This window comes from Lepus europaeus, chromosome 10 (genome assembly GCF_033115175.1).
Source record: "Lepus europaeus isolate LE1 chromosome 10, mLepTim1.pri, whole genome shotgun sequence".
Taxonomy (NCBI): domain Eukaryota; kingdom Metazoa; phylum Chordata; class Mammalia; order Lagomorpha; family Leporidae; genus Lepus; species Lepus europaeus.
The window spans coordinates 7,093,419-7,109,295 of record NC_084836.1 but is presented as its reverse complement, the minus strand read 5'-3'; the positions used below and the strand labels follow the sequence as shown (position 1 = coordinate 7,109,295).

Sequence of the window (15,877 nt, the reverse complement as noted above, 5' to 3'; positions counted from 1 at the left end):
GACATCCCACATCAATGCAAGTTCAAGTCCCAACTTCTCCACTTCCAATCAGCTCCCTGCTAATGGCCCTGGAAAACAGTGGTAGATGGTTGGTGTACTTAAGGCCACCCGTGTGGGAGACCTGGATGGAATTCTAGGCTCCTGACTTTGGCCTGCCCCAGCACCAGCTACTGCAGCCATTTGGAGAATGAACCAACAGATAGAAGCTCTCGCTCACTCTCTCACTCTCTCTCTCTCTCTCTCTCTCCCCCTCCCCCTCCCTAATTCAGAATGTACTGGTCTCATAATCAATTAAGTTGGCCATGGTCAACATTTTGTAATTTAAATTAAATGGAATAAAACAGAAACAAATTATACCACCTATAAGGGTACTATCTCATGAAACTTTTGTTCCAGATATCTATTATACTCATAGCATACTGGGTCCTAATGCAAAATATGTCTTAAACCATGAGTCACAGCCAAAAATATCTGAGAAACACTGTCTTATAGATGACATGGTAAATGGAAGTTGTGAATATTTATCTTCCCTAAAATCTTTGCCAAAGTCCTATACTAGGCTCAAGTAAAACAAGCTACAAATTTAATTACATGCCTAATAAAATCTTATTGATCTGCCAAACAAATACATCATTTGCTATTTTAAAAAGAAAGAAGTACAAACATACTTAAACATCACTGGAATGCTAGGCACAAATTAGGTTATTTCTATCAACCATGAAGATACACAGATCACTAAATAAATACAACTCCAACCTGCTTTAACCATAGAACCACCCTGCTTCCCAGAGTGTGCATTTGGCAAGAAGCTGGATTAAAAGCAGGCACTCTGATATGGGATGCGGGCGTCCCAAGGCATCACCAAAAAACATTCATAATGGCATATCTTCAGGAAAATACCTTGCTGTCCTAAGTCTCCTTTCAGAATTCACAGGTGATCTGACAGATTCTTTCAAAAAAAAGCTTCCTGTCTTAAGCAATCAATTTCTTTTTTTAAAAAAAGATTTATTTATTGATTTCAAAGTCAGAGTTACACACAGAGAGAAGGAGAGACAGACAGAGGTCTTCTATCTGCTGGTTCACTCCCCAAATGGCCACAGTGATTGAGGTTGGGCCAGGCAGAAGTGAGAAGCCAGGAGCTTCTTCCAGGTGTCCCACATGGGTGCAGGGGCCCAAGGACTTGGGCCACCTTCCACTGTTTTCCCAGGAGAATTAGCAAGGAATTGGATAGAAAGTAGAGCAGCTGGGACTTGAATCTGTGCCCATATGGGATGCCGGTGCTGCAGGCTCCGGCTTAACCTGCTGTGCCACAGCACCAGTCCCAATAATTTCTTTGAATAACTAAGATAAAACAGTATCTACCAGCTCACCAAGTCTTTAGCTAAATTTCTCACTACTGATTTTGTACTGTTACCCCAGGTCCCTGACCACCAAACGCCAGCAGTATGTCTCCTGTCCACAGTCATCAACCAAAAATCCCCCTACCCTTTTCTAAATACCCTCTGGGAATATGGTATCTTTTCCTTTGAGAACCACTGAAAAGTTCAGCTGACACTCCGCTTAGGCCAACCGATGGCCACAGAATGGCTTGCGGCCTGCAGTGCAGGGAAGTAAAGAAGGCAGCTACCAAAGTGCACGTCAGATCACACACGCTGCGGCAGGACCACTGCGGCAGGACCGTATCCCCCACCTGTTGTGAAGCACTACACAAGTCCCTCAGTGCTGTTTTCAAAGTGGTATGCAAATGTGGACACTTAAGGAAAAAAGTGGTTAAGAAACGGACTCTACAAGTATCCTAAATTAAAACAGAATCTACATCTCCTTCAAGTTTCACAAAGAAAGAATGGAATAGAGGAAATTTACAAAGTAAACATCTAAGATTATTTCCTTGGGCAACGGTCACAGGTCCTGGCTTTGGATCAGCCAAGCTCCAACCAGTGTGGCCATTTGGGGAGTGAAGCAGTGGATAAAAAAAAAAAAAAAAAAAAAGGAAAAACCAGCAGATAGAATATCAATTTCTCTTTCTCTGTCGCTCTGCCTTTCAAATAAACAATATATAGATAGCTCGATCGGTCAAATGAAGTCAACAGAAAAGTATGAATAAGAAGAGGTCTTTATTTTTTTGTAAGATTTATTTATTAATTCAAAAGTCAGAGTTACACAGAGAGAGAAGGAGAGGCAGAGAGAGAGGTCTTTCATCTGCTGGTTCACTCCTAAATTGACCACAACAGCTGGAGCTGCACTGATCCTGGCCAGGAGCCAGGAGTTTCTTCTGGGTCTCCCACGTAGGTGCAGAGGCCCAAGGACTTGGGCCATCTTCTACTACTTTCCCAGGCCAGAGCTGGATCAGAACTGGAGCAGCCAGGACTCAAACCGGCGCCCATATGGGATGCCGGCACTGCAGGCGGCAGCTTTACCCACTATGCCACAATGCTGGCCCCAGAAGAGGTCTTTTTAAATTTATTTATTTTATTCATTTTGGAATAAAATAAAGTTTGTTTTACCTCGCAAATGCCCACTAATGGCCAGGGCTGGGTCAGGCCAAAGCCAGGCATTCAATCTGCATCTCCCAGGTGGATGGCAGAGACCCAACTCCCTTGAGCCATCACTTGTGTGCCTCAGGGTACGTGGAATCAGAAGCAGAGCTAGGACTTGAACCCCAACACTCTGGAGTAGGGATGCGTGTCCCAAGCAGCACCTTACCTGCTGCACAAAATGCCATCCTTAATAACAGCTCTCACTTAGGGTGTGACGAATTATGGAATCAAGTCTGCCAAGAAAAGCAAATCAGTTTCACTAAGAGCCAACTCCTTTCTCTTCACGAGCGGTCCCACTCTGTGGACAATGGTGAGAGGTCAGAAACAGGACCGGCATCGTGCTGCCGCAGGTGAAGCCCCTGCTCACAACGCTGGCATCCTATATTCGAGTGCTGCCTGACGTCCTGGCTACTCCACTTCGGCTCCAGATTCCTGATAATGCACCTTGGAGGCAGCGGAGGATGGCCCAGACGCTCTGGCACTTGCCACCCTTGTGGGAGTTCTGGCTCCTGGAAGTTCCTGGCTCCTGGTTCCTGGTCTCATGGAGTTCCCAGCTATGACTTGGCTGCTGTGGCCATGTAGAGATGAACCAGTGGATGGAAGATCTCTTTTTCTGTCTTTCCCCCTCTCTCTTCTCTCTTCCTTTCAAATAAATATATAACTCTTTTATTTTTTTTTTAAAAAAAGGACAAAAATGACAAAAGAGTGGTATGTCCATCCAGCAGTAAGAAACTAATGACTAAATAAGAGAGGAAGAAGACACAGAACAGGCAGAGTGGTGGAAAACTTTGTAGAAAGAATTTGTGGATGACTTTAAAGCAAGTTAAAATGAGCTATGAACACAGGATCTTTTGGAGGTGATAGAAATGGAGAAGGTAATGACTGCACAACTCCAAAGACTTGCTTAAAATTACTGAATGGGGGCCGGCACTGTGGCATAGTGGGCTAAGCCTCCGCCTGCAGCACTGGCAGCCCATATGGGCGCTGGTTGAATCCTGGCTGCTCTACTTCCAATCCAGCTCTCTGCTGTGGCCTGGGAGTACAGTAGAAGATGGCCCAAGTGCTTGGGCCCCTGCACTTATGTGGGGGACCAGGGGAACTCCTGGCTTCAGATTGGCAAAGCTCCAGCCGTGTGGCCAATTGGGGAGTGAACCAGCAGATGGAAAACCTCCCTCCCTCTCTCCCTCTCTCTCTCTCTGCCTCTCCTCTCTGTGTAACTCTGACTTTCGAATAAATACATAAATCTTTAAGAAAAAGAAAAAAGAATATCGGGGGGCAGCACTGTGGCGTAGGGGATAAAGCCGCCGCCTACAGTGCCGGCATCCCATATGAGCGCCGGTTCAAGACCCAGCTGCTCCACTTCTGATCCAGCTCTCTGCTATGGCCTGGGAAAGCTGTAGAAGATGGCCCAAGTCCTTGGGCCCCTGCACCCATGTGGGAGACCTGGCGGATGCTCCTGGCTTTGGATCGGCACAGCTCTAGCCGTGTGGCCAATTGGGGAGTTAACCAGCGAATGGAAGATCTCTCTCTCTCTCTCTCTCTCTCTCTCTCTCTCCTTCTCTCTCTTTCTGCCTCTCCTGTATAACTCTGACTTTCAAATAAAAAATAAATAAATCTTAAAAAAAAAAAAAAAAAGAGTGTCTGGGTTGGAGTCCTCGCTCCACTCGTTCAGTCTAGCTCCCTCCTAATATGCTCCCTGGGAGGCAGCTGGTGATGGTCCAAGTACCTGGGTCCCTGCCACCAACAAGGGAGACCTGGAGTGAGTTTCTGGCCGCCAGCCTCAGCTTGGCTGAGTGCCAGCTGTTGCACACATTTGGGGAGCGAACCAGTGGATGGGAAATACCTCTCCTTGTCCCTGCCTCCCTCTCTGTTTCTGCCTTCCAGATAAATAAAAATTAGAAAATAGTTAAAAATAAGAAAGCAAAGACATACTAACACATCCATTTCGATTCTTGAAAGGACAGTATTGTCTCTGGGTACTCTCAGACCACAATGAAAGTGTGCTATTTTAGCAATAGAAAGACAACAGATTGAGGAACCCTAGCTATGGAATAAGAAAGAACACGTCAACTTAATTTTGTATTACCTGAGAGAAATGAACACTTAATTCTGATCCCACAATTACAGCAAGTGACTGAGACACAGAAATGACACCTCCAAGGAGAATTTCAAAACAAAAAAAATGAACAGAAAATCAAATGTATAATTGTTTTAAAAGAATGTGTGGCCATTTCTTTACAGGCATGATAACAGACAATTCCCTCAGCCAGTCAAAACAGTCAAATGGGGAATTTTTTTTGGTATTTTTGGAAATTAATTTGCATGGGATCCGGGACTTTCACAGCAGTTTCCCCAAAGAACAGTTCTGTATCTCATTCATGCTGTCTGCAGATACAAAGATCAGACAAAACTCCATCTATAAGCAACCCCAATACACATCTGCTTTGGGCTCTAAAAATATTAACCTACTCTGACCTCCCCTGCGTCAACTTCAGCAAACCCTAGGTCAGGAGTCTCAGCTTCCCAGAACAGCACAGGTGTCTCTAATTTCAAACCCGCTAGTCTCCTCCCTGCCTTTGGCTAAATCAGTAGCAAGCCCAGAAAATAAAAACAAAAAACGCCACTAATTCGTGCAGGTATATTCTTTCCTTCTCCATAAAATGTTCTAAAAACATGGCCGGCGCCACGGCTCACTAGGCTAATCCTCCGCCTTGCGGCGCCGGCACGCTGGGTTCTAGTCCCGGTTGGGGCACCAATCCTGTCCTGGTTGCCCCCCTTCCAGGCCAGCTCTCTGCTGTGGCCAGGGAGTGCAGTGGAGGATGGCCCAAGTGCTTGGGCCCTGCACCCCATGGGAGACCAGGAGAAGCACCTGGCTCCTGCCATCAGATCAGCGCGGTGCGCCGGCCGCAGCGCACCTACCGCGGCGGCCATTGGAGGGTGAACCAACGGCAAAAGGAAGACCTTTCTCTCTGTCTCTCTCTCACACTGTCCACTCTGCCTGTCAAAAAAAAAAAAAAAAGTTCTAAAAACACAAACAATGTAACATCAATCAACACACGACTATTTTATTTCCTATATATGGCTATCATAAAGGTCACAACAGTTCACAATATTATCCATCTAGACTTGAAAACTTTTATCTATGAACTTGATACATTTCAGGAAAAGTACATGAAATTTATAATACCACACGGAACCCTTTGTAAGCGCTCAGTACATGTTAGTTCCTCTCTTTTCCTCCCAGGATGTTTCCATGAAGTAGTTCCTGTCTGTTAACCCCCCAATGTACCAGCAGAATGAAGAGCCTGTCCTGACTGCCCACTGAGAACTCAGCCACACGTGACGATGAAGTTGCAGATTCACCTCCCCTACTCTTCCCTCCCAAGGCAGCAGCGTCAACCCCAGGGCCACGGCTCCTCCTGCTGCAGAATGTGGCTCAACCATTCTCCGCAGCGCTGCGTGAAAGGTTCTTGTTCTTTGCTTCTGAAAGGAACCAGTTTTCCAGAACCTGTGCTGTTCTAGGTATGGGTGCAGCCAGAGTCCAAACACTGACATCAACTCAACTTATGAACTCACAAGTTCAGAAACTTCCTGGTTGGGGAACTCTGAGAACTGTTGGTTTGGCTATCAAGTTTGCTCTCGGAGAGATCCAAGTCTCCTGTACCAATGAGCAATGGGCTTCACAACTTATTTGATGACAGAAAACTGGAACTACGTGAATTAGCACTAGTCCTTACTTTGACAGGAAATGGTCTGACAGAAATAGGTTTGCAGAGCTATGTGAAGCTGCCTTCTATAGCTCTTTTTGTGGGTACCTGACATAGACAGACACGAGCAAAAGTCATATCTGATGCACTTTTGCTCAGGCCCTGGACATAAGCGCACTGTGTCAAATCAAAATCCAGTGGCTAAGAGAGGACAGCCCTGACATCAGGGACAAAGTCACTGCGGCCAGTGGCTGCCTGGCCACTGTCAAGACAGGCTCTTTGCTGCACTCAGTCCAGCTCACACACAGCCATTGGACTTCAGAGCCACTAGCGCTCACCAACCCACACAAGGCTCCAACACAAGAACGCTGCCCCCCAGGATCAGACCAGAGTCTGGGATATACTCGCGAGTCTATGATCACCGAAATTCTAAGTTGATTATGTTTTTCCTTAGCATTCAACACTTTCTAGCAAGAGACCAGATATAGCCCACAACCTTAGATAAAGCATGGTGACAGGCCATCATGGGGCCACGATGAGTGAAGCTGTGAACGATGTTTTCCTTAAACAATAATCAAATCTGACCTATTTTAGGTCAGTATAACTGAAAATATTAACAAACACATTAGGAAAGAAGACAGAGAAGAGTAAATAAACCTGGCACCTACCTTGCTTACAATTCCCACAGATAGATGAAATTCAATTCCATGCCAACCATACCCTTCAATCACTAAAACACAAACAGAAAAATAAAAGTTCATGTGCTTCCAGTTCCAAAGGCCAAGCGGCTTCAAAGACAAGGGCTGTTTCGCACCTCCTCTCTATCCTTTCTAACTCACCCAGCAGTGGCCGAGTTCTCACCGGCAACCAGGCCCACAGAGGCAGAGCTAAGTAACACACAACATTAACTGGGCACCTGCCATGTACTAGACACTGTCCTATGTGCTTAAGAGTCCTAACTAACCCTCACAAGAACTCCTCTGAGATAGGTACTGTTATTAACCCATCTTATACCCAAGTCACAACCGAGCAATACTTCTGAGACTGCTCTCATGCACGTTAAGGAATGCCTTAGACAGACTCGGGCGATCTCAACCAGCGTGCCTGGGCTTCTTAATGGCTTAACTGGAAAGGATCATGTTCATCCACCCGTATGTATGTGAGTCCCCACAACGCTGAGAGCGTTACATCAGGAGCTGGAGAACTCATGCTCCGCCCTCTAGGAGTGCAGAAATGAGTTGGGCCAATCAGACTGAGTGACACAAAGAAATGGTTCAAGAAACTACATGCCCTATTGGAAGGCACAGCCTCTTAGTGCAATCATTCTGTAAAAAATCAGTAAGATTTGGGGAGAAGGGGAGGAAATATTCACTTAACAGATGCCCTAAAGCTGGATCTTTAATAATAAGTTAGGCTGGCAAAGAGGGAAGAAAGGCTTTCCAAGAAAGAAAAAGAGAACAAACACGGGGTAGCCACAGTGGATCTAAAGTCCTCCAAAAGCTGAACTCGGGGTAGGCACTGTGGCATAGTGGGTAAAGCTGCTGCTGTGGCACCAGCATCCCATACTGGCGCCAGTTCGAGTCCTGGCTGCTCCATTTCCAATCCAGCTCCCTACTGGTGTGCCTGTGAAAGTGGTGGAGGATGACCAAAGTGCTTGAGCCCCTGCATCCAGGTGCAACCCAGAAGAAGCTCCTGGCTCCTGGCTTGGGACTGGTCCAGCTCCAGCCATTGTGGCCATTTGGGGAGTGAACCAGCGGATGGAAGACCTCTCTATCCCTCCCTTCGTCTCTAACACTGCCTTTCAAATAAATAAATCTTAAAATAAAATAAAATAAAAAGCTGACTTCACAGGGTCAGACTAGCCTTCGCTCTGCTAATTCAGCCACACCAAACTTCCTTCCACGACCTGGAATCCTTTAAAGCTCTACTGCTTCTCTCACCGCCTGGGATGCGCTCCTCCCCTTTCCCTGGTAGGCAACATTAATCCTGGCACACAGAAGGCACTCAATAAAATATAGCCATTATTGTAAGCAACTATTATTACTAAAGACCCAACTGAAATATTTTTGCAAAGCCCGTCCCGATTTCATAGCATTTAGCTATTTCTCTATTATAGCACTTAAAGCAGTTTATTGTCCCAGGATTCCTTTTTTCTTTCTCTCTTACTTGTCTGAACAAAAGCCATCTTTTATGTAACTCTGTATCCCCCAAGACCGGACAGTACCTGACATATAATAAGTGCTCACAGGGGCAGGCATTTGGTGCAGGGGTTAAGATGACCCTGGGGGCCGGCGCTGTGGTATAGCAGATAAAGCCGCCACTTTCAGTTCTGGCATCCCATATGGGCGCTGGTTCAAGTGCTGGCTGCTCCACTTCCGATCCAGCTCTCTGCTATGGCCTGGGAAGATGGCCCAAGTCCTTGGGCCCCTGCACCCACGTGGGAAGACCTGAAAGAAGCTCCTGGCTCATGGCTTTAGATCGGCACAGCTTCTGCCATTGCGGCCATTTGGAGAGTAAACCAGTGGATGGAAGACCTCTGTGTGTAGCTCTGACTTTCAAATAAATAAATAAATAAGAAGATGACCCTTGAGGTGCAGACACCCCATGTCAGAATGCTTGGGTTCAAGACCTGGCTCCAATTCTGATCCTAGCTTCCTGCCAATAATGCGTTCCTTGGGAGGCAGCAGCCTAGGTTGTTGCAAGACTTTGCCTTCAAATAAAGTAAAAAAAAAAATTAAACACGTTAAAGTTGCTCATTATATTCTGTTGATTGAAGGCCCAACTGACCCAAATTTTCAAAAAGTGCAACGATGGAATTCTTTCTAAAAGTTAGCTCCCTTAGTACATTCAAGTTGTCAAAATCCAATGTACTTCCACATTTTCGTGAGTATGTCTGCCACATAATTATATCCATAATTAATGAACAAAAGGTAGATTCATTAAAAACGACCAAGTAACTCTTGCCTGACAACAAAACTCAGTGTTTGTCCATGCCCACTGAGACAAAAACTGACAGCAAACTGATTTAATTGATAAGTCAGATACTGTGTCGTGTGACCTTCCTCACTGAAACATGCCACAACTTTGTACATAGAGTAACCATAAGTATTTATATTGCCTTTAGTCATGGATAGTGGAGGTTACAAATTTAGAAGTCCAATAACAAATCCAACGTTTATTTTTAGAAATTTTCCATATGGTAGGAGTTTAAGAAGTAAAACAGCAGCCTTTTTCCCTGCCGAAAGCAGAGGGTAGCAGAGCGCCAAGGAGCAAACTCTCTCCTGACTGCTGCTGGCACTGCTTAAAGCAGAGGAAGAAATGTGCAGGGCAAGCAAGAGCCTTGCAGACAGTCAGTCACCCAGGGCTATTGGCATTTGGCTGTCTGTGCTGCTCAAGACTGAAGTATTAATTTTATACATTCCTGTATTCATTTAAAACACAGTTTGTGGCTTGGAACTTAAAAAATGTTCTAATGCACTAGTTTGTCCACATTATTAATCAAGTCGGCCAGGTCTGAACATGCCAAGCCTAAAATACTCCCTAGATCTTGATGCAAAGGTATGAGCTCAATCTTTTACTCTTAGGAAAAGGAACTTAGGGAGAAGGACTGAACAACAGTATTTCAATGAAAGCTGGGATGGGAGAAGTCAACCCCTGAGAAGTAATTAATTACTTCTGAAAAATATCTGAACAGAAATAAGATACAAGATAATGTCAGATTTCTTACATTTCTTAATATCAAAATGAGACCCTGGATTTTAATTCAAAGTTATCAGGAAATGAACCTTGAAAATGATTTCTACATGAGACCACCTTGCATAAAGGCTGCTGAGTCATTCACTAAGCCCCTTTAGAATCCAAGTCTAACTCACTTCAGTATTGAAATGGATTCTATTTTTATATGAACAGTAATATAAGCAAACTTCTTTTCATCTTTTATCAGCTTTAGAAAAATGCCAATAAAACCTGGAATGACTAAACTTTCATAGCTAGAACTTCAGAAGCTAACATAGCCAATCCCTTGATTTTCAGCCACAGAATCAGAGCACTAAGTCTTCATGACTTAACAGAAAAACTAGGATCAGAATCTCATTACCGACCCAATGTATTCATTCTACTGTGTAGTACTACGCACAATGCTTTACTAAAACAAAACATTCAAGAAATCACAACAGAAGAAAAGTTTACATATACATTCTCTAAATGGGAAGAATTTAAGAATTAGATGTGTGTGCCCTAAAGATTTGGAAACAATAGTCCCTTAAATGCTTGGGCAGTAGAGGAGTCAGCCTTGTGATGCGGCAAATTAAGCTGGCCCCTGCTATGCCAGCACCCCATATCAGAGTGTCGGTTCAAGTCCCGGCTGCTCCTCTTCAAATCTAGCTCCCTGCTAATGCGCCGGGGAAGGCAGCAGAAGACAGCGGTTAATGTAAGTTGATTAAGGTAATAAGGGAAAAATAGTGTTCCTGGAACCAGCCCCTTGTGGATACCAAGGGACAACTATAGTACCAGATACATAGCTATGGCTCTTGCTTTTTGAAACTGCAAAGCAAAACTCATGTTATAATTTTCAAGTATTTGAACATCCATTCTTTTATATGATTCTCCTGACCTGTAGTTATTTGCAGGAACAATGGGTAGAGAAAACCACAGCAAAGCCTCTATTATGACTGGAATCACAGGGGAGAGAATCAGTTGTCCATGAGTGTACTGCGTAACAGAGGGGAATTCTGTTTGCCTCAGACCTGCTTTGAAGACCTTTGCAGTTAGTCTTACATAAACATGTGGACTCCTGGCTTTCTAAACAGAATAAAACAAATCTTTTCCTTTGCTTTTTCCCCATAATGAATTAATTTTTTTAATTGATTCTCCTTTTTTAAAAAAAAATTTATTTATTTATTTGAAAGGCAGAATTACAGAGAAGCAGAGAGAGAGAGAGAGAGAGAGAGAGAGAGAGGTCTTCATCTGCTGGTTCACAATGGCCACAATGGCTGGAGTTCTGGCAATCTGAAGCCAGCAGCCAGGAGCTTCTTCCAGGTTTCTCACACGGTTCAGGGGCCCAAAGACCTGGGTCATCTTCTACTGCTTTCCCAGGCCATAGCAGAGAGCTGGATCAGAAGTGGAGCAGTTGGGATTCAATGCCAGCACTGCAGGTAGCAGCTTTACCTGCTACACCACAGCACCAGCCCTTTAACTTTTCAAAATAGAAATACATAACTATTAAAAAAAGCAACAGTACAGTCAGTTACGGAGTGAAAAGTAGTTTCACACATCCTGGTCATCCAGTACTCCTTTCCGGAAACCATTTCAACTTTCCTGTAATTTAACGTTTCTTGGTGACGGATTCACTCTCCGTGTTCCTAAGTGTGGCTTCAGGAGACGGAGCAGGATCAGCTGCCTGGCTACTGGGCGCCCAGAGAGCACAAGAGCTCCACCACTGATGTCTGGGAGTCTCCACGGCAGGCCGAGTCACGGCGGCACATACGTGCCCACACTGTTCACTCTGGCTCACAGGCACATGCATCCACACCCAAAGGAGAGTTACCATTTTAACCAATTTTAACCATACAATGGCATTAGGTAGATTCACAATGTTGTGCAACCATCACCACTATTCATTTCAAAAACCTTTCAACATCCCAAACAGAGATTCTGTACCCATAGACAACGATCCCTCAACCCCTTTATCCTTGGCAACATATATTCTACTTTCTGTCTCTAAGAATTTGCTTATTCATACATAATTTATGTAAGTGAAGTTGTACAGTATTTGTCTTTTTGTGACTGGCTTATTTCATTTATTTTCAAGGTGCATCCATGTGTAGCACCTATTATGATTTCATTCCCTTTTTAGGGCTGAATAATATTTCACTGTCTATATGGACCTCACTTTATCTATTCATCAGTCTGATGGACATTTAGGGGGCTATCACCTTTTGGCTGCTCTGAAAGCATCTGTAACTCCCTGGTTTGTTGTTGTTGTTGTTTTGACAGGCAGAGTTAGTGACAGAGAGAGACAGACAGAAAGGTCTTCCTTCCATTGGTTCACCCTCCAAATGGCCGCCACGGTCAGCGCTGCGCCGATCCGAAGCCAGGAGCCAGGTGCTTCCTCCTGGTCTCCCATGCAGGTGCAGGCCCCAAGCACTTCGGCCATCCTCCACTGCCTTCCCGGGCTACAACAGAAAGCTGGACTGGAAGAGGGGCAACCGGGACAGAACCGGCACCCCAACCAGGTCTAGAACCCAGCGTGCCGGCGCTGCAGGTGGAGGATTAGCCTAGTGAGCCGCGGCACTGGCCAACTCCCTGCTTTCAACTGTCCCACGTTTATAACCAGCAGAAGCGCTGGATCGGATGGTAATCCTAGCTTCGGTGATTTGAGGAACCACCAAAATGTTTCCAACAGCTGTAGCACCATTTTACATTCCCATTGGTAATACACAATTTCTCCTCCTTACCAACACTTTATTCCCCCTTCCTTTTTTTTTTTAATTTTTTAATAATAGCCATCTTGAATGAACGTGAAAAGGCATCTCATGGTTTTTTGTTGGTGGTAGGTTTTTGTTTTTGTTTTTGTTTGTTTTTTTTTTTAAGAGAGAGAGTAGGCTCTCTCATCTGCTGGTTCACGTTCCAAATGCCCACAATGGGGTGCAGAGCCAAAGCCAGGAGCTGAGAAATTCAATCCAGGACTCGCAAATGGGTGGCAGGAACCCAACTAGTCAAGCCATCACCATTGCTTACTGGGGTCTGCCTCAGCGAGAAGCTGGAATCAGCAGCTGGAGCAGGTTCCAAATCCAGGAACTTTACCTGCAACATCAAATGCCTACCCCTCATTGTGGTTTGACTTTGCATTCAAAGGAGATGGTCCTCAGGTCCATGGCTTCCAAGCCTCTGTATCTGAAGGCGTCCTGGTGGCAGGGGTCCATCGCCCCCCCACAGAGGAGTGTGTTCTCTCCGGTCCTCTCGGGCTCACTCAGGGAACTGCCGTCAGTCCACATCTTGTCCACCACACTACCTCTTCCTTCTCGCTTTCCTTGCACTTCCTTTCACCTGTGTTTTTTGGCTTTCTTCTCAGAAAGTGCTGCCCTATTTATAACCACACAATGTCAGTTTAATCAACACATTCCAACTTCTGGTGGAAGAACCAACTCCTCACAGTACTTCTGGCACTTAAGAGTCGTCTCAGGAATTGTCAACAATGTTCAAAAGCTCCTTCCTGACTATCTAAGGCATTTTCTTCTCTTTTCTTGATCTTGGATTTAGCACTCCTTTTTGGTTGCTTGAAAACAACAGAAAGTTGGTCTGAGAATAAGTAAAGCTTCATCGTGGTCATTTTCATGTCTAAATCTATCTTAATTTATGCAGAGCCTACAGAATACGTTAAAATTCCCACTTGGGGCCAGTGCTTGACATTGTGGTTGAGACAATGCTTGGGACACCCACTCCCATGTCAGAGTGTCTAGGTTCGAATCCCACCTCCATGCCCATGTCTACCTTCTGTTAATGTTTAATCTGAGGAGCAGCTGGCGATGGCCCACGAAGGCGAGTGCCTGCCACTCAGGTGGGAGACCCAGATTGAGTTCCTGGCTCCTGACCGCACCTGGCCCGGGTTCAAATATCTGGGGAGTGAATCAGCAGATGGAGATACATCTGGGTATTTCTCTTCCTTTCAAATAAATTAAATAATTAAAAAATCCTCAGGTTGGTGTTGTGGTGTAGCAGGTAAAGCCCCTACCTACAGTGCTGGCATCCCATACAGGTGCCAGTTCAAGTCCCGGCTGCTCCACTTCCTCTTCTTCTTCTTCTTTTTTTTTTTTTTTTTTTACAGATAGGTAAGACAGTGAGAGAGAGAGAGAGGTCTTCCTTCCGCTGGTTCACCTCCCAAATGGCCGCCACGGCCGGCGCTGCGCCGATCCAAAGCCAAGAGCTAGGTGCTTCCACCTGGTCTCCCATGCGGGTGCAGGGCCCAAGCACTTGGGCCATCCTCCACTGCCTTCCCAGCCATAGCAGAGAGCTGGACTGGAAGAGGAGCAACCAGGACTAGAATCTGGCACCCATATGGGATGCTGGCGCCGCAGGCGGAGATTAACCAAGTGAGCCACAGCGCCGGCCCCCCAGCTGCTTCACTTCTCATCCACCTCTCTGCTGAGGCCTGGGAAAGCAGTGGAAGATCACTCAAGTCCTCTGGCCCCTGTACTCACATGGGATACCTGGAAGAAGATCCTGGCTCCTGGCTTCAGACTGGTGCACTCTGGCCGTTGTGGCCATCTGGGGAGTGAACCAATGGATGGAAGAACTCTCTCTCTCTGCCTTTGCCTCTCTGTAACTCTGCCTTTCAAATAAATAAATAAATCTTTAAAAATAAATAAAAAGTCCTACTTCCCCAAAACTACACAACAAATAGTTAGAACTACTTTTACTAATAAACTCACAGTAAATTGCTATTCAACTGTCAAAATCGTCCAGAACGCAGTACACAATAAATATCTGCTGAACTGCTGGTTGGAGAGGATGTGGTGACAGTGACAGAGAGGCTGTGGAGTCACACACAGATCTGTATCTTGGCCCCGCCCTCACTAAGCCCTATCACCTTAAACTAAGGTACTCAGCCTGAGTCTCACTTTCCTCACCTAAAAAGAGATGCAGAAGGGTGGGTGCTGCAGTGCCTACTTGGGGAGCCCTCCTATGTGCTGAACATTTTAATGTACACATCAGTGACCATAAAAACCCAAAACAGAGAATAAAATAATAAACACAGTAAGTAAACTGCATGGCTCTTAAAATACAATAAATGCTTTAGAAAAGGCAGATCAGAATAAAGGCAATAAGAAGTGCTGAGGGCAGGGAGTGACACCTTTTTTAAGAGTGGTAGTCCCGGGGGCCAGTGCCGTGGTACACTAGGTTAATCCTCCACCTGCAGCGCTGGAATCCCACGTGGACGCCGGCTCTGGTCCTGGCTGCCCCTCTTCCAGTCTAGTTCTCTGCTGTGGCCTGGGAAAGCAGTGGAGGATGGCCCAAGTGCTTGGGCCCTGCACCCCATGGGAGACCAGGAGAAGCGCCTGGCTCCTGGCTTTGGATTGGCACAGCTCCAGCCATTGCAGCCATTTGGGGAGTGAACCAGTGGAGGGAAGACCTTTCTCTCTGTCTCTCTCCCTCTCTCCCTCTCTCTCTCTCTCTGTAACTCTACCTGTCAAATAAATAAATAAAATCTTAAAAAAAAAAAAAAAGAGTGGTAGTTCCACAGACTCTGTGGCTTAGGTGTATCAGGGACTGGATGTAGCTTCTCTGGGAACTTGAATTCACTCTCCTTTAAAGTTTTTATATATTTATTTTACTTGAAAGGCAGGGAGACACAGAAAAGAGAGCCAGAGACAGACAGACAAATGGAGATCTCCCACCCATTGGTCCACTCTCCAAATGCCCACAACTGTCAGGACCGGGTCAAGCCCAAATCAGGAGCCAGGAACTCAAGCGAGGTCTCCCTCATGGGGCAGGGGCCCAGGTCCTTGAGTCATCATCTACTGCCTGCCAGGCTGCATACTGGCAGGAAGCTGGCCTCTGAAGCAGAGCCAGGACTGGAACCCAGGCACTCCGAAATGGGATGTGGGCGGCCCAAGCAGCCTCTTGACCAAGCGC

At 45.7% G+C, this 15,877-nt stretch overlaps 1 protein-coding gene across 1 annotated transcript in view; it reads right to left on the bottom strand.

The window, feature by feature from the left end:
* The window catches only part of MRTFA (myocardin related transcription factor A), a 153,634-nt gene extending 140,330 nt beyond the window's left edge, over positions 1 to 13,304 (bottom strand). Inside the window, exons 1-2 of the mRNA XM_062202806.1 lie at positions 13,069 to 13,304; positions 6,913 to 6,974 (exon numbers count right to left, since the gene is read on the bottom strand). Coding sequence (XP_062058790.1) covers positions 6,913 to 6,974; positions 13,069 to 13,093 — 87 coding nt within the window. The 5' untranslated portion in view covers positions 13,094 to 13,304. The remainder of the gene's footprint in view (positions 1 to 6,912; positions 6,975 to 13,068) is intronic.
* Between the last annotated feature and the right edge of the window lie 2,573 nt (positions 13,305 to 15,877).